Below are 15,104 nucleotides of genomic sequence, written 5' to 3'. Positions count from 1 at the left end.
GACGGCGAGGAGGTGTAGAGCTGCGACAGAGAGGACGAGGAAGATAATGGGGGGGTGAAGCAGGGGGAGGCAGAGCTGTGTGTGGGGGAGGGGTACGTGGAGCATGGCGAGGAGGTGGGGGGCGTGGCAACTGGAGCGCAGGGGGGGCCCTCGGCCCTCCTCTCGCGCTGCCTCTGGTGGATCTTGGCGTGCCTCTTTCGCTCGTCGCTGCGGGCGAACTTGCGGCCGCACTCGCCGCAGGCGAACGGCTTCTCGCCGGTGTGCGTGCGGATGTGCGTGGTCAGGTGGTCGCTGCGGCTGAAGCTGCGCATGCAGATGCGGCACTGGAACGGCTTCTGGCCCGTGTGCACGCGCACGTGCCGCGTCAGCTCGTCGGAGCGGGAGAAGCGGCGGTCGCACCCGTCCGCCGGGCAGGCGTACGGCCGCTCGTGAGGCGGCGTCTTGCACTGCCGGCCGGCGGCGCCGGCCTTCCTGGGCCTGCCGGACTTGGCGAGCTGGGGCTGGACGGCGGCGCCCTGCGGCTGCATCTGGGAGGAGAACGCTTTGATGGTGGAGAGCGGTGTGAGCGGCGGCTGCTGCTGCTGCAGGGATGGCGGCGGCTTCTGGTCCAGGTCGGAGCTGAGCTCACCGGCCGGCAGCAGGTAGTCCGGCAGCATGGGGACCACCATGGAGGGCGGCTGGAGGCCGAGACGGGAGGCGGGGTAGGCGGGAGGCGGAGCCTGCGGTGGGAAGGCAGCGGGGGCCGGCTGAGAGCCGAGGGGGCTGGCGGCGGCGGCGGTGGAGAAGATGGAGGCCACGTCGGTGGCGCTGCAGCTGAAGCTCGGCTGCGCCGGCGAGGACGATGTTGATACTGAAGATACCATCGAGGACGGGGCCAGGCTGCACGCCGCGGGGGGCGGGGCCGCCACGCTGACCAACCCCGAGAACAGACTGAGCAGAGGCTCCGCCCACAGGCTGGCTCCACCCGACGCCGAACCGGACGGCTCGAAGGAGAAGCGGCCGCTGTACGCCAGAGTGTGGGGGCGGGGCGTGAGAGGAGGGAGGCTCTGCAGGTCCGGGAGGTCTGACAAGTCTGAGAGGACAAGAAGAGGTCAGAGGTCAGAGCTGCGTCATCATGTGATGAAGACAGTTAACATTTAGCCAGATCCAGATTCCAGTGGATCAGAAGGTTCTTTTCCTCGTCCAGATTTAGTCAAACTGACACTTTGTTTCTTTAGCTGTCAGGACACACACTCTCTCATCAACACACACTCTCTCATCAACACACTCCACTGCAATCTACTTGCATATTTTATTTAACTGAGTGTAATGCGTGCAGCAGTGATTATGAGGGGAGTGGTGGAAGGTGCAGGGAGCGATCAGCTGACCTTTAACAAGCTTTGGTTTCTATGAAGCTGCTGCTGCAGCTGCACACCTTAGAGTCACCTCAGTAAAACTGAATGACAGCTCACACTCAGGCTTAAGATTCCTGATCATTTTTTTGACCAGTATAATGACAAAAATATTAACACAATTCCTAATTTGTCTGCTTTTTAAAGTTTCCAAATAGGAGTTAGTGAGTTGTGGTGAGGAGAAAATCAGAACATTCACCAACTGAGGGACTCTTGTTCGTAACCGTTCCTCAAACTTTTAAAAAATATATAAAATATATAAAAGTCATATAAAAATATGAGTAAATGGTAATATGATTTGAATGCAAGCAATTTCTGCAAAATGAAATCAGTTCTTGCTCCCTTCACTGTCAAAACATCACATTAATCCATTGACTGATGCATTTACCAGGGAACCAGTGAAAACACACGAAAAGTTGCACAAATGCAATTTGCACATCAAACCAATAGAAATGACAACTTATGTGATCAACTTACAACTTCTTGTTCAATTTATCATTCCATGAAAACTATGTCATAAAGTTGAATTACTGAAAAACTCTTGAAGTATCCACCCGGCTCCTCACCTCCGAACTCCCCGGGCTCGGCGCCCAGCAGCGGGACTCCGTCCGCCGCGGAGCCGGCCAGCAGCGAGCCTCCGGCCGCGGCGCTCTGCAGCAGCATCTGCAGCTCCTCCAGCTTCGGGTATCCGTCCAGCGGGGACAGCGGCGGCCCGAAGCCGGCCAGCGGCTCCGAGATCTGCAGGGCGGACAGCAGCAGCTCCGCTTTGGTGGCTGCCATGTCTCCGGAGGGAGAGGGGTCCGGAGCGGGGGCGGGCGCGGAGCTCAGCCGCTCCTGGAGCCGCTCGTGCAGCGGGGGAGAGCCGCTCTGCGCTCCTGCGCTCCGGCCGGACTGACGCTGCTGCTGCTGGGGCTGTGGATGCTCGGAGGAAGCCAACGCTGGAGGGCGTGAGGTCCGGGGTCTCGGGGGTCTCGGGGGGTGTCTGGGGGTCTCACACAGGTGTGTTTGGGTTCCGGGTTTTGCGTCATCAACATAAACAACATCAGCTGTTGGTCTGCGCACGCGGAGCCTCTCAACGTGAACTTGAGCTCTGTCAGAACTCAATGAGGATTCCCGCTTTATAAAGACTCCTGCGTGACGTACATCCCCCAAATATGGCGCGGCGGAAGCCCATATTTGGTCAGAGCGGCGAGCGTGCAGCCCGGGACGTGCACAGTTCGCCGCTCGCTTTGTGCCGCGTTTTCTGGAGCGTGAACGATCGGGCTCGATCAGGACCGGGACCCGGTCCAGATCCGCCGTGCGGGTCGCCCCCTCCACACGCACGCCCGCCGGGACTCGGCGGACACAGGGCGCCCTGAGCCGCCATGACCGGAAGCTCTGCAGACACGTCACAGCTCGGCGGCTCGCGCCGTCCCATGGAGCGCTTCCAGCCGCGTCATCACTTCCTCGAGCCTTATTTGGGCGTTTTCCTGTCAGCCCGGTGACCCGAGAGGAGCTCGGTCCTGCAGGATTCCGAAGTCCTCAGGTTAGAGCTGTCAGCATACAAGAAATGGACCGGCGCGTTGTTGAACTTCATTTAACCTCTAAAAATGAGTTTAAAGGGTTCTTCACATTTATTTCACTCTCTCATTTATGCCACCTTTTATTTCTTCACATTTCTTTGCAGCAAAAATACAAAAAAAAAAAAAAAAAAATCATGAAAACTAAAGTTTCTTGAGTAACATATGTATACGGTAGGATGATGAATATAACATTCAAATTTTGAATAGCCGATGACTAGCAAATATACCAGTACTTTAACACAAATATCAATGACCCAAGTCAGGCCTTTGTGAGAATAATGTTTCTGTTCAAATAAGTAAATAAATAAATAAAAACACCAAAATTTTGTTTGTTCACATCATAGAAAATCTTCAGATATGGTAATAGAAATCCGATCCTTGCAAAATTCGATGAACAAATGTTGGACAAACAGAATGATAAATTCATGTTAAAAAACACTTTTTCCCAATTAAAAATAGACAAATGGTGCACAAAAATATATGTCTGGGCCATAAATGACCTCACTCGATCAGTCAAGGGTTAAACTGGAGGAGTTATACATTACAGGTATGCAAACATTTCAAGAAAGCTTTTTCACGTTTTAATAATGAAGTATTATGAACAGATTTTTTTTTCTTAAAAGTAAAAAAAATAAGTAAAAGTAAGTAAAAGTATAGAGAATTGCATCCGTTTTGGAACAAATCCATAAAGAAAAAAAACACACGTGGAAACATGAAGTGCTGTGAATGAATGAGTCAAAACCAGGACACGAGCTGTAGATCCTGATCACACACATTCAGTAGCTGTTAATGAGTTAACCGGCTTCCTCATTGACGTGCCTGCTCAGAAATATTCAGATAACGGATGAATAAAACATTAACTGAAACAAATAAACAATACACATATGAATGGACAGCAATGTATAAATAAATATATAACCCTGAAAAAAAAATGCAAAAATACAAAGAGAGAATAAATTCAAAGTGTAAATAAAAATAAAAACACAAAATATTTAGGAAGTTTATGAGTACATGACGGAATACATAAATGAATGCGTGAAAAGGATGGAGTATAGAACATTATGAATGAATAAACAGTGGCTGACGGCGGTCACGTGACTCCTGCGTGGTTTCCATGGAGACGGAGTAAAACACGGACACCGTGCAGGCAGGGTCGACACGTCTGGAGCGAAGCGCAACAAGAGCAGCGAGGGAGGCACGGTTCGCCCGGGAGGCTCCAGACTCCAGGCTTCAGTGAGGTATTCCTGCTCTGCTCTGCTGTCCTCTGTTCTGCCGCCGGTCGGAGAAAAACATCCATCTGAGATAATCTCTGATCAATTATGGAAATTTACCGTGTATATCATCAGTAGTCTGCATGACAACGTTCAAAAGTATCAATAGTGAGAATAGCAACGATCTCAAGTGTGAATAATCTCTATATTAACATTATAAACCTTGTCAACCAACAATCTGGCTGGATGTTACTTTTCCAAATAATCAATAATCTGACTGGTATCAATAATGAGGGTATTAACCTTTCAAGTATGAGAAATCTCTATATTAACCCTACAAACTATTGAATTGATCAAAAATCAATCTATTTAGTCTGCAGTAATATTATGCAATAATGATATTAATGTCATTAATAATCTGGATTTTAAATTTGTAAATCACCAATAATCTGATTGATGACATTCAAAATTATCAATAATGAGGATATCAAACATCTCAAGTATGAATTATCTCTACATCAGCTTTATAAACCTTGTCTGTGACCGACAGTGTAACTATTTAGTGTCTGTGTCATTAATCATCTTGATTTTACATTTCTAAATCATCAATCATTTTATTGATAAAGTTCAAAAGTATGAATAATGTGGAGATTAAACTTCACAAGTGTGTATATATCAACCTTATAAACCTTTTAAATGAGCAATCAAGTTCTGTGTCATCAGTAATCTGGATTTGTGCTTATATATTATAAATACAATGAAAATTTAAACTTTAAACTGGAATTAACTTTATATAGCGTCAACATTATGCATGATAACCTTCTGTTAGAGTGATACTCTTGTTCAGAAAAATTGTATGAGATGCATGTCATTCCAAAATGTGTGTGTGTGTGTGTGTGTGTGCGTGTGTGTGTGTGTGTGTGTGTGTGTGTGTGTGTGTGTGTGTGTGAGCGTGTGTGTGTGTGTGTGTGTGTGTGTGTGTCAGAAGGACAGAGAATGCCAAAAAAAGTGAAGAAGGGGCGTGGGAAGGCGGAGGAGGGGCGGCTGGTGCAGCAGCAGGAGAGGGCTCAGGCGGTGGAGGAGATGAACCGGAAGGAGGAGATGCTCACTCTGTTCCTCAAGGTACCTGCCATGCTCTGTGTTCACTGGCAGTGGCATCTCTGGAGCGCTCACACACAGTGGTTTTCACAGCTCCTCCTCTGTGTGTGTGTGTGTGTGTGTGTGTGTGTGTGTGTGTGTGTGTGTGTGTGTGTGTGTGTGTGTGTGTGTGTGTTGGGTCCAGGACAAGCTGCAGAAGGAGCAGAGGAACACTGCGGTGAACTGGCTGAAGCTCACCGAGGTGTGGAGGTCGACCCTCCGTCAGTCCCGGGAGGTGGAGCTCCGGGCCGAGGTGGAGGTGCAGCGCCAGGCGTTTGAGAGGCAGCTGGACGACCGGGACAGCGTCATAGAGGTGAGGTCCGGGTCTGTTGTGGCGCTCACAGCCAAAGCGTGCGCCTGGCGCCCAGCGCCCGGCAGCAGATCGCCTCTCACCCTGCGTTCCGCTCTGCGTTGCAGAGATTGTTGCGGGAGCTGCGGGAGGCGGAGCGTCAGGAAGCTCAGGTGTGGCACGCTCACGCGCAGCACCTGGAGCGTCTGCAGGCGCAGCAGGACAGACGGCTGGGAGGCGTCCGGCAGCACTGGGGGGGCATCCTGCAGCACGCCCGCTCCACCTTCAGCTCTGAAAGGTCAACCGCCCCCATCAGGCTCCGCGGGAACACGGCCACCGCAGTGACCATCAGCACCGCTCAGAGACATGAACCAATATCTATATTTAGACAACAGAAGATATCGATAGATTATAGGGTAACAAATGAAACAACAGCCGACATTTGAAAAGCATTTCTTGCCTCCTGTGCTGGGTTCTGCTGTGTGGTTTTGTCCAGGAGAGTATGAGCGATTTGCAGGTGCCTCCATGTTGACAGCAGTCTGCTTGAGGCTCGACTGGTCCGTCGGTCCAGAAACCTTCTCTGGTGTTTTTAGGGAGCAGACTCTGAATGAGTTCCAGAGGCAGCAGCTGGAAATGCAGAGCCTGATGCTTTCCACAGAGCAGAGACACCAGGAGGCGCTGAGCAGCGTCCAGCAGCTCTATGACGACTGCCAGGTAGAGCGAGCGTCCCCCGACGGCGCCGTGCGCTGGCTCTGGGGCGCCTCACGGTTTGCTCTCCCCCCCTGTGGCGACAGGTTCACCGCGAAGAGTACCGACTGGCACCGAACGACGCCGAGGACCAGAAGCCCCTGCAGGAGGACCTGCTGAACCTCCAGAAACTGAGATCACTGCTCACCGAGAAAACAGAGAAGAACCAGAGCCACAGGAGGAGCATAGACAGGCTGCAGGTGAGTGAACGAGTCCAACAGCGCGGAGACCGGACCGCCGACACCACCCTCCTGCCCTCCCTGCGTCAGGCCGCCAGCCAGCGTCTGAAGGACACGCTGAGCCGGGTGAAGACGGAGAACAGGCTGCAGGCCGAAGAGCAGCGGGCCGCGCGAGACGAGCTGAAGAAGAAGTGTCAGCAGCTTCAGGACTGGCTGACTCAAACCCGCTGCCAGGCCGGGGGGCGGCTCGCCAGGCTCAGCGTCCAGGGAGACAACGCCAGCACGAAGCTGCAGGCCGCCATCAGCAAGGTGTGTGTGTGTGTGTCTGTCTGTGTGTGTGAGAGTCACTCCTCATCGTTGTCCTGCTCTTCCAGGGGGAGAAGGTTCTCCGTGTCGGAGAAATCTGCCTTCAGTTTGAGAACGACCCAGATGTTTCGATGCTGCCGTCATCTTCCTCGTCGTCTCTGAACTCGGAGGAACACACACAGGTGAGACACACCGCGTTCACACACAGCTGAGCCTGAACATCGTGACAATGACTTCCGCTCAGCGACACTGAAAACGGCGTTAGCACAGCCTGGCGTCTCTGATGTGTCGGTCCTGCAGCTGGCGATGCAGCGCCTGAAGGCCGCCGAGCTGCAGAGAGAGGCCGGGCTGCAGCACGGAGACCGGCTGGGCCGAGACAACCAGCAGCTCAGGATCCTGCTTCGCCAGAGTTTGGAGGACTGCACCCCGCTCGCCGTGTCCCAGGCACCGACCACCGACATCCCGCCGGCCGCTGACGGACGCCACACCGTCATCGAGGCGGTGCACGCCATCAAACACTACCTGTGAGAGGGCCTGGCTGCAGAGCCTGACCAGAGAGCCCCAATGAGGTTCAGCCAGATTCTCCTCTGATTCAGGGGGTCTGGGTGTTTGTTCCTTCAGAGTTTTGTGCTTTGCACACTCATCTATCTGCATGTTCTCCTTCAAGAATTTTGTGAGATCTGGCACACATGTTCAACATGACCCATTAATAAAGGGCAATGCCATGAAGATACCGTCAGAGTCGTGTTGTACATCTTTGAAAAACAATCTTTACAACACAAATCTTTTTGGTTCATCACTACCACACAAAACACATTTATTGAGCTGAAACAGAGACTCGGGGAAACTTGTTACCTGAATTTGTCTGAGCTGCGGCTGTCCAGACAGAGAGGTGAGGCCGCCACCTGCTGGAAACTCAGAGGATGTGCAGCCATAATGCAGCTTATATATAACACGTGTTTAAGCCCTTCACAAAGTGATAATCAGAACTAGAATGCTGCACGGCGTCCTGTTACACTGTAAAATAAAAGGAAACGTACAAAATTCTAAGTTATCTTCAAACGCTAAGATGAGGAAAATAAATAAAAAGTGAAAACTTGGAGGATGCGGGCATCGATCCCGCTACCTCTCGCATGCTAAGCGAGCGCTCTACCATCTGAGCTAATCCCCCATAATGCATTGCGAAAATGCCAGTCAGAATTTTGGGAAATTGAGGGCATATCATGGTGACAAAAGTGTTGTTTTGTCTCGTTTCTTTTACTTTATGACACTTGAAGACATTAAAAACACGAAAAACCATTCACGGATCAGATGCCCGAAAAAGCAGGGCTCAGGTCGTGTTTGATTGGCCAAGTGAGGTCCATGGGGCGCTGTGATTGGCGGAGAGCCCCGAGGGGCGGAAGGAGTGACAGGGACACCGAGGATGGCGGTGACAGCTCAGTGTGAGTTCCTCAGGGACTAAACCTGGAGCTCGAGTGATTCCTGAAGAATCCACTGACATCATTCATCGAGTTTACTGCTACGCTTCACCAACACTTCCCAAAGGTTCACACATGGAAAAGCTCTTTTCCATTTTGACATGAAACACTACTTTCACATGTTAGCAGATACACATTGAGAAGCTGATGCTGATTTTCTTTTAGTTTTTCCCACGTGTTTCCTCTTGCGTTTTTAAAACGGGGTTGAGGTTAGTTTGACTGTAGAAGTCTTGTAAGTGTGAGTGTGTGTGTGTGTGTCCCTGTGTGTGTCCTGTGATGGACAGCTCAGCTGTCCAGGTAGGATCCATACTTCTGTTAAGTTGTAACATAAAAATAATTTACTGAATGTAATTCACTTTTTGTTTTTGAATTTTTCCCACATCACCCAGTGATTTTATTGTGTAGTTTTGATTATTTTGGGAAAACTTAGTAATTTTTATTCGTGTTTTTTGTTTGGATAACTCAAAACCTGATCATCATCTGCATTTTTTTTTCTGATCAAACTGTTATTCTATTGCTGTGTTACTGTGTTATTGTTTTGATAGGGCCAATTCTAAATGTGCAGCTTTTTTAATGGCAGGTGTTTTATCCTGACTAAACAGGCACTGAACTCTTTTTTTTCTTTTTTTTTTTTGCATTTAACTTGTACTTTCATCATTCTGTGATTTTACTTCCTTTATATACTGATTTTTGAATCTTTAATTTGTCTTTTATGATCACACAACCTTTTCACTCACTGTATGTCCAATGGGCCTTGGAAATACAGGAAAACATGTGATCGTGTGTGTGTGTGTGTGTGTGTGTGTGTGTGTGTGTGTGTGTGTGTGTGTATGTGTGTGTGTGTGTGTGTGTGTGTGTGTGTTCATGTCCAGCTGCCACATGCCAGTCGTCTCAGCTTTGTTCTATTTCTGCTGCAAGACACTTCGTCATGGTCTTTATAAAGCAGGTGAACGCACACACACACACACACACACACACACACACACACACACACACACACACACACACACACACACACACACACACACAGAGGAACGCTGCTGGAACTTTCCGGGGGAGGGTGGGTGTTGGGGTTGAGTGTATATAAACAGGAGGCAGAAGTCAGACTGGCACAGATCGACCCGGACAGACAGAGACAGACTGAAACAGGCACTGGATCTCATCGCCCTCTGGATCTCATCGCTCTCTGATCTCTGGATCTCATCGCCCTCTGGATCTCATCGCTCTCTGATCTCTGGATCTCATCGCCCTCTGGATCTCATCGCTCTTTGAATCTCATCGGCTCTTTGGATCTCATTGCCCTCTGGCAGGATGTTGTGTCCCAGCGTTTTCCAGATGCCAGCGCCCGTGGCCATGAGGCCCTTCATGGATCTGCACTGGCCGATCCGCAGCCTGTGGCCCGAGACGAGGCCGCTCCTCTACCAGATGGAGCAGGAGATGGTGCGCCACCTGCAGGAGATGAGGCAGAGCATGGAGTTCATGGAGCGGCTGCACCAGAAGATCTTCGAGGAGATTGACCACTCCACCTCCACCTCCTTCCTGCCCATCGCCTTCCAGGAGCTGGGGAGGGACGGCAGTAACTTCGCCCTGAGTCTGGACACCAAGGAGTTCTCTCCCGAGGAGCTGTCAGTCAAACAGGTGGGTGGGTGCTGTTATTGAAAAAAGTGACTTTATTTTTATTGAGATCATTTACCTTCATTTAAATTAAGGTATTTCTTTGCGATTATTTCACTCTTTTAGTAAGGTTTACGCCTACAAAATTTATTTCCATAAGAAACATTGGCTCTAACTTTAGTAAATGATATATGTAAATGCAGAAAATAACATTGGATTGTTTCATAAATAATTGTACACTTAAATGTGTTTTTATTCATATAATTACTTTGTAAAATATAAATATTGTCAAAAGTTTAATTTCTATATTTGTATATAAATAACTTACTTCTAAAATGTATTTATTTTTCCAGTTGTTTAACTCATAAAATTACTTGTATTTTTACCAAATAATTTTACTCTTAGTAACGTTTATACCCACATCACTTTATTTGCGATAAATATTGTCCTTAAATATTCGTAACTTATATATAAATGCGAAAAATATCATTGGATTACATATTTTTTTCGATTATTAGTAATTGTAAATATAGATATGTATTTAGTAATATATTTGCTTTAGAAAATATTTGACTGCTAAATTTATTTATATATTTGTTCCCAAAAAATTACTTATTTATAAGTATTTTTATAAGTAATTATAAGGACATAATGAACTTACATAATTATTTTACAAAAAAATTACTCATATTTTTATACACACATACATATATACAATTACTTTAATTACCTCATTAAAATATTTTTAGATACAGGATTTGCTAACTGAATTCTTTTTTTTTTTCATATTACAATTTTTTTGGTGTAACAACTTCCTGTCCTGTATTTTCACATTAATATCAGTAAGACACAGGAAGTCTGTCACACACAGCCTGCGACTGGCGCCCTGCTGCAGTTTTGTGTTTGCTCTGCGTTTGGTGCAGGTGGGCCGGCGGCTGCGGGTGAGCGGTCGCTCGGAGAAGAAGCAGGAGGACCCCCGCGGCTCCTACTCCTACAGGTGCCAGGAGTTCAGGCAGGAGTTCGACCTACCAGATGGCGTCGACCCCGAGACCGTCACCTGCTCGCTAGTGGGCGGCCGGCTGCAGATCCAGGCGCCACGCGACAAGGCGGCGACGGACGGGAAGGAGAGGATCGTCCCCATCAGCGTGGCCTCGGCCCCCGCCATCACCTCCACCACCTCCACCTCCAGCTCCACCTCAACCTCCGGGGAGTCTGGGCCAGCCGGGGCCCCCCCTACCACCGAGAGTGGCCTTACAGAGAAGAACTAAAGCTCTGCTTTGGTGTTTTTTGAGGGAACATGAATCGGTTCTTCACCGCACTTTGATTTTTAACCGATTCTGATCAACTTGTCACATAATATTTAAGTTTCCAATAACCTTTCTGTAATGACTCTTTTTTTAAGGATGTCCTTTAAGCTAATTGTGTGTTAATCAGATATTTTTATGTATTTATTTTTAACATTATTTTGGCCAAAAACTGAAAATCAATTGTCTTTTGCTTGAATGTTTCAAGGATAACAATTTTAGAATGTTTAAATATTTTAGTAGAGATAAAGAGTGACCTGATGTGTACATCTGGTTCTTCCTCCAGAGAAATTAATGAAATATATATTTTGCTTCCAGATCATCATTTTCCTGTCATTTTTACTTGTCTATGTTTGAGAGGTCACATTATAACATCTTTGTTTTTCAATCCCCTCCCCCCAAAAAGTACATGTTCTTTTTTTTTTTTGACTTTTTCACTTAGAAACGGTTCTTGTCTTTGAACAGAGGTTTGACTTCATCCGATTTTTTTGTTCTTAATTTTTCTTTTTTTAATTAATCAAGAAAAATCCAAGCAAACACCTTTATCATCCATTTAGTACTTTATGAAAGAACAAATAACTTTTTTCATACTTCATAATACTGAAACTTTTTTACACTGTTATGAGTCACACTTCTTAGAAATCTTTAAGTTTGCTGAAACTTCACTCTCTATTTTAAGATTTTTCCTCTAAGACTACTTTTTGACTTGCAAACTATAGTACAAATTATATTTTTCAGACAGATTCCACTTTGTTTATTGTTAATAACTTTTCACCTCAGACTGAAGCTAACCATGGAGTTCCTCAGGATTCTGTGTTCGGAACCATAATTTTCACATTATACATGCTTCCTGTAGGGAGGATTGTTAGAAAAGATTCAATTAAATTACATGAAACCAGATGACACTTTTCAATTTTTCAGACTAGAAGCTTGTCTTGAGGACATGAGAGCTTGGATAAGATGTAATTACTTGCTTGTGATCTCAGATAACACTGAAGTTATTCTGTCCTGTGGTCCGACGGTACCTGGACGCCCTCAGGTGTCAGAGATTCACTCTGCGATGGTGGAGTCGAGGAGAGGAAGGGTGGCGGCGCTGGTGTCCGTCATCGGCATGGATGACCAAGCAGGCATCGAGGTGGTGCAGGAAGCGCTGGGGCATGACGGAGGAGTGGGGTAATCCAGTCCTGTCCGGGAGACGGAAAAAGGCCATGCCAGGCAGACCTTCAGCTTCACCAGCGGGGACGCTTTCGCTGGGGAGGTAAGAGTCCAGGCCCGATACTGGTGAGCCCGGGTTTCCTGATAGAAGCGGAGGTAAAAATTCATGCTCACCATAGTCGCATGTAGCGAGATCTCTGATCTAAGAGAGACTGGTGATCATACACCAGCAGACTCGCTCTGTAAAGCACCAAGTAATATAAACACTAAAAACATAAATAAAACTGAGAGCGGCAAACGTCAGGCCACATACATCGGCGCCATCTTGGTCATCTCCGTCTTGGTCTATGTCAAACCGTTCTCTCTCCGAATGTGTTTGAGGACAGTGCAGATTTTTGTCCCATCCGCTCCAATGCATTTTTGAGAAAGATTTTCTTACTGAAATCCAAAAGTTCACACATTTTTACAAACTATTTGTGGCTATACGGATGATCCTACAGACATGAAAATCCCAGGATAAATCTCTGAAATCTTTCTGGCGCTCATATTAAAAACAAAAATTCAATTTCACCTCTTGGTTCTCAAGAAAAGTAATTTCCTCAACCATACAAACTGGATGAAAAAGTCCTGATTCACTGTCATGGCTGCTGGAAGCAGCTGGTCTCCATGTCAACACACACAACTGCTGAGTGCAGGTGGTCTCCATGGCAACAGACACACCTGCAGACTCTGTCACAGCCGATCTCAGCTCAGAGCTCACAGTGAATATGGAGGAGTCATACAAACACACACAAGGCAGTGGGCAGCAGCTGGCAGGCACAAAGTAAAATTTCCTTTGGAATTTTCTAGTTGTATTTGGTCTAACAGATCTGAGAGAAATGCTGTGAAGTAGTACCAGTGGTTGGTGTCGTTTGTGAGGAACCGGGAGCTGGTTCCACACCACAAGAGCCAGTGACTAGAAAATGACGCTGAAATTCAAAATAAACACAGGACTCCAGTTTTCTTCTTTCTTTGTAAAATAATTCTCAATAAACTTAATTTATTCACAAACTGCTTTTCAAATTGCCATGTGGTCATTTTTTTTAAATCACATACAATAAAAAACATTTCTAAAAGACAAGAGATGTCCGAGACTCTCCACTAACTGTACACCACTGCTCCTCCACTTTTTATTTTTTTCTCCCAAACATGATGCGGTCATCACGCTGCCTCGCCGCGCTCAGACATCTGATTAGAAATATTAAGAAAAAACAGCAGAAAATGATGAAGGACTAAAAATTTAACAGCTACAGCACACGTTTCCTCCTCTTTTTAAAACGGCTCCATTTACAGAATAAAACAAGTGGTTCAGTTAAGGCTTACGCTGAGGCGGCGGGTGTATTGTCTATGTGTATTACAGGGACACTGGATATTGTTTTATGGCGGTGTGTGTGTGTGTGTGTGTGCGTGTGTGTTTTATGCAGACACGTGGGGACAGTGCATGTGTTTTATCAGGACACCGATTATTCCAGTGAATTATAAAGACTGTAAGGATATGCGTTTTGAGGACACCGAGTGTGTGTGTTTTATGAGGACATAGATTATTTGAGTAAATAATAGAGACACTGTGTGTGTGGACACTACATATTTATGTGTATTAGGAGGACACTGTGTTTGTATATGCATTTTATGTGGACACTTATCTTTAGAGTGTTTAGTGGAGACACTGAGTGTGTGTGCGTGTGTTTTTACGACATGATTTTCTTCTCTCATTTTGTGGCGTTCATGTATCAGAAAATGTCAAGTTACTTTGAAATCAATAACAAAACAACAAAAATCATCGTGAAAGTTTAGAGGAGAACAAACCCTCAATGTTTTTTCAGATTGTCATCGAAAATCAGTTTGGTGAAGAGAATTAGTGCTGAATTCACTGAGATCACAGAAAACCGAAACAATGGTTTTAAATTGTGAGACATGGTTAATTTCTGAACATTTCACAAAAAATGAGAAACAAGTATCTTTCATGTTTAAAAAAAAAAAAAAAAAAGGATTTCAACTGGAAAAATCTGACAATTTAACCACTATGATTTGAAAAAAATAAAATTCTCTATGGAAGTCATACTTTGAAGATGGAATTGCACAGATTTGTATTAGCTACAGAAAATAAATTGTAAAGATGCAAATATATTTCCCTCGTCACTTTTTCTTAAAGTAGCAACATCACATCACTAGCTTTGATGCTAACAATGTATGACCAATCTTATTTTCTGTTCAGTGTTTAAAGTCCATTTTTTTCTGTGCAAATATTGCATCCCCCCCCCCATAGATAATATAAATTCAGAGTGTTTTGGGGAAACAGTCTATCAGGCGGCGACAAAAGAATCAATACGAACCTTCAAAACACAGCATTAAAGGAGAGGTTCACTACCGCTGCTTTTCTCAATAATTTATCATTGAATCCAATTGTTTGACCATTTTCTCAATATCTGGTGATTTCCGGACAAAATCTACAGATGAAAAAAAAAAAAAAAAAAAAAAAAAAAAGCAACTTCTAAATGTATATTTCTCTTTCAAGTGTCAAAAACTGTTAAATATTCAACCAGCTTGTGTTTGTCTCATCTGGAGTTTATACTAAACAGAAGAAGCTTTGAAATAATGTGCGCGACGATTATCATCAAGATGGCCAAAAAAAAAAAAAAAAAAAAAAAAAAAAATCCAAAAGTCAAGTCAAAGTGTCAGTTTGGAGTGGATT

At 46.0% G+C, this 15,104-nt stretch overlaps 3 protein-coding genes and 1 non-coding gene across 4 annotated transcripts in view; 2 read left to right on the top strand and 2 right to left on the bottom strand.

Moving 5' to 3' along the window:
• LOC115395800 (early growth response protein 1-like) overlaps positions 1-2,506 on the bottom strand; it is a 2,973-nt gene extending 467 nt beyond the window's left edge. The window contains exons 1-2 of the mRNA XM_030101453.1: positions 1,958-2,506; positions 1-1,072 (exon numbers count right to left, since the gene is read on the bottom strand). The exon at positions 1-1,072 is cut by the window's left edge and continues 467 nt beyond it. Coding sequence (XP_029957313.1) covers positions 1-1,072; positions 1,958-2,171 — 1,286 coding nt within the window. The 5' untranslated portion in view covers positions 2,172-2,506. The remainder of the gene's footprint in view (positions 1,073-1,957) is intronic.
• Positions 2,507-5,160: 2,654 nt separating this feature from the next.
• drc2 (dynein regulatory complex subunit 2) lies at positions 5,161-7,350 on the top strand. Its single transcript, XM_030101426.1, has 8 exons — positions 5,161-5,286; positions 5,447-5,614; positions 5,719-5,888; positions 6,184-6,304; positions 6,385-6,537; positions 6,607-6,825; positions 6,891-7,004; positions 7,123-7,350. The coding sequence occupies exons 1-8, from the start codon at positions 5,161-5,163 to the stop codon at positions 7,348-7,350; spliced, it is 1,299 nt and encodes a 432-aa protein (XP_029957286.1).
• A 570-nt stretch (positions 7,351-7,920) lies between these two features.
• Positions 7,921-7,993, bottom strand: trnaa-agc (transfer RNA alanine (anticodon AGC)). The gene has a single exon. It is a non-coding gene; the product is annotated as a tRNA-Ala (tRNA).
• Positions 7,994-9,452: 1,459 nt separating this feature from the next.
• Positions 9,453-11,530, top strand: LOC115395820 (heat shock protein beta-11-like). The gene is made up of 2 exons (XM_030101480.1): positions 9,453-9,938; positions 10,838-11,530. The coding sequence occupies exons 1-2, from the start codon at positions 9,612-9,614 to the stop codon at positions 11,180-11,182; spliced, it is 672 nt and encodes a 223-aa protein (XP_029957340.1). The 5' UTR covers positions 9,453-9,611; the 3' UTR covers positions 11,183-11,530.
• The last annotated feature ends 3,574 nt before the right edge of the window (positions 11,531-15,104 follow it).

The sequence above is a fragment of the Salarias fasciatus genome, chromosome 10 (assembly GCF_902148845.1).
Source record: "Salarias fasciatus chromosome 10, fSalaFa1.1, whole genome shotgun sequence".
NCBI classification, from domain to species: domain Eukaryota; kingdom Metazoa; phylum Chordata; class Actinopteri; order Blenniiformes; family Blenniidae; genus Salarias; species Salarias fasciatus.
The sequence above is the reverse complement of the archived record's forward strand: the minus strand, read 5'-3'. Positions and strand labels throughout refer to the sequence as shown.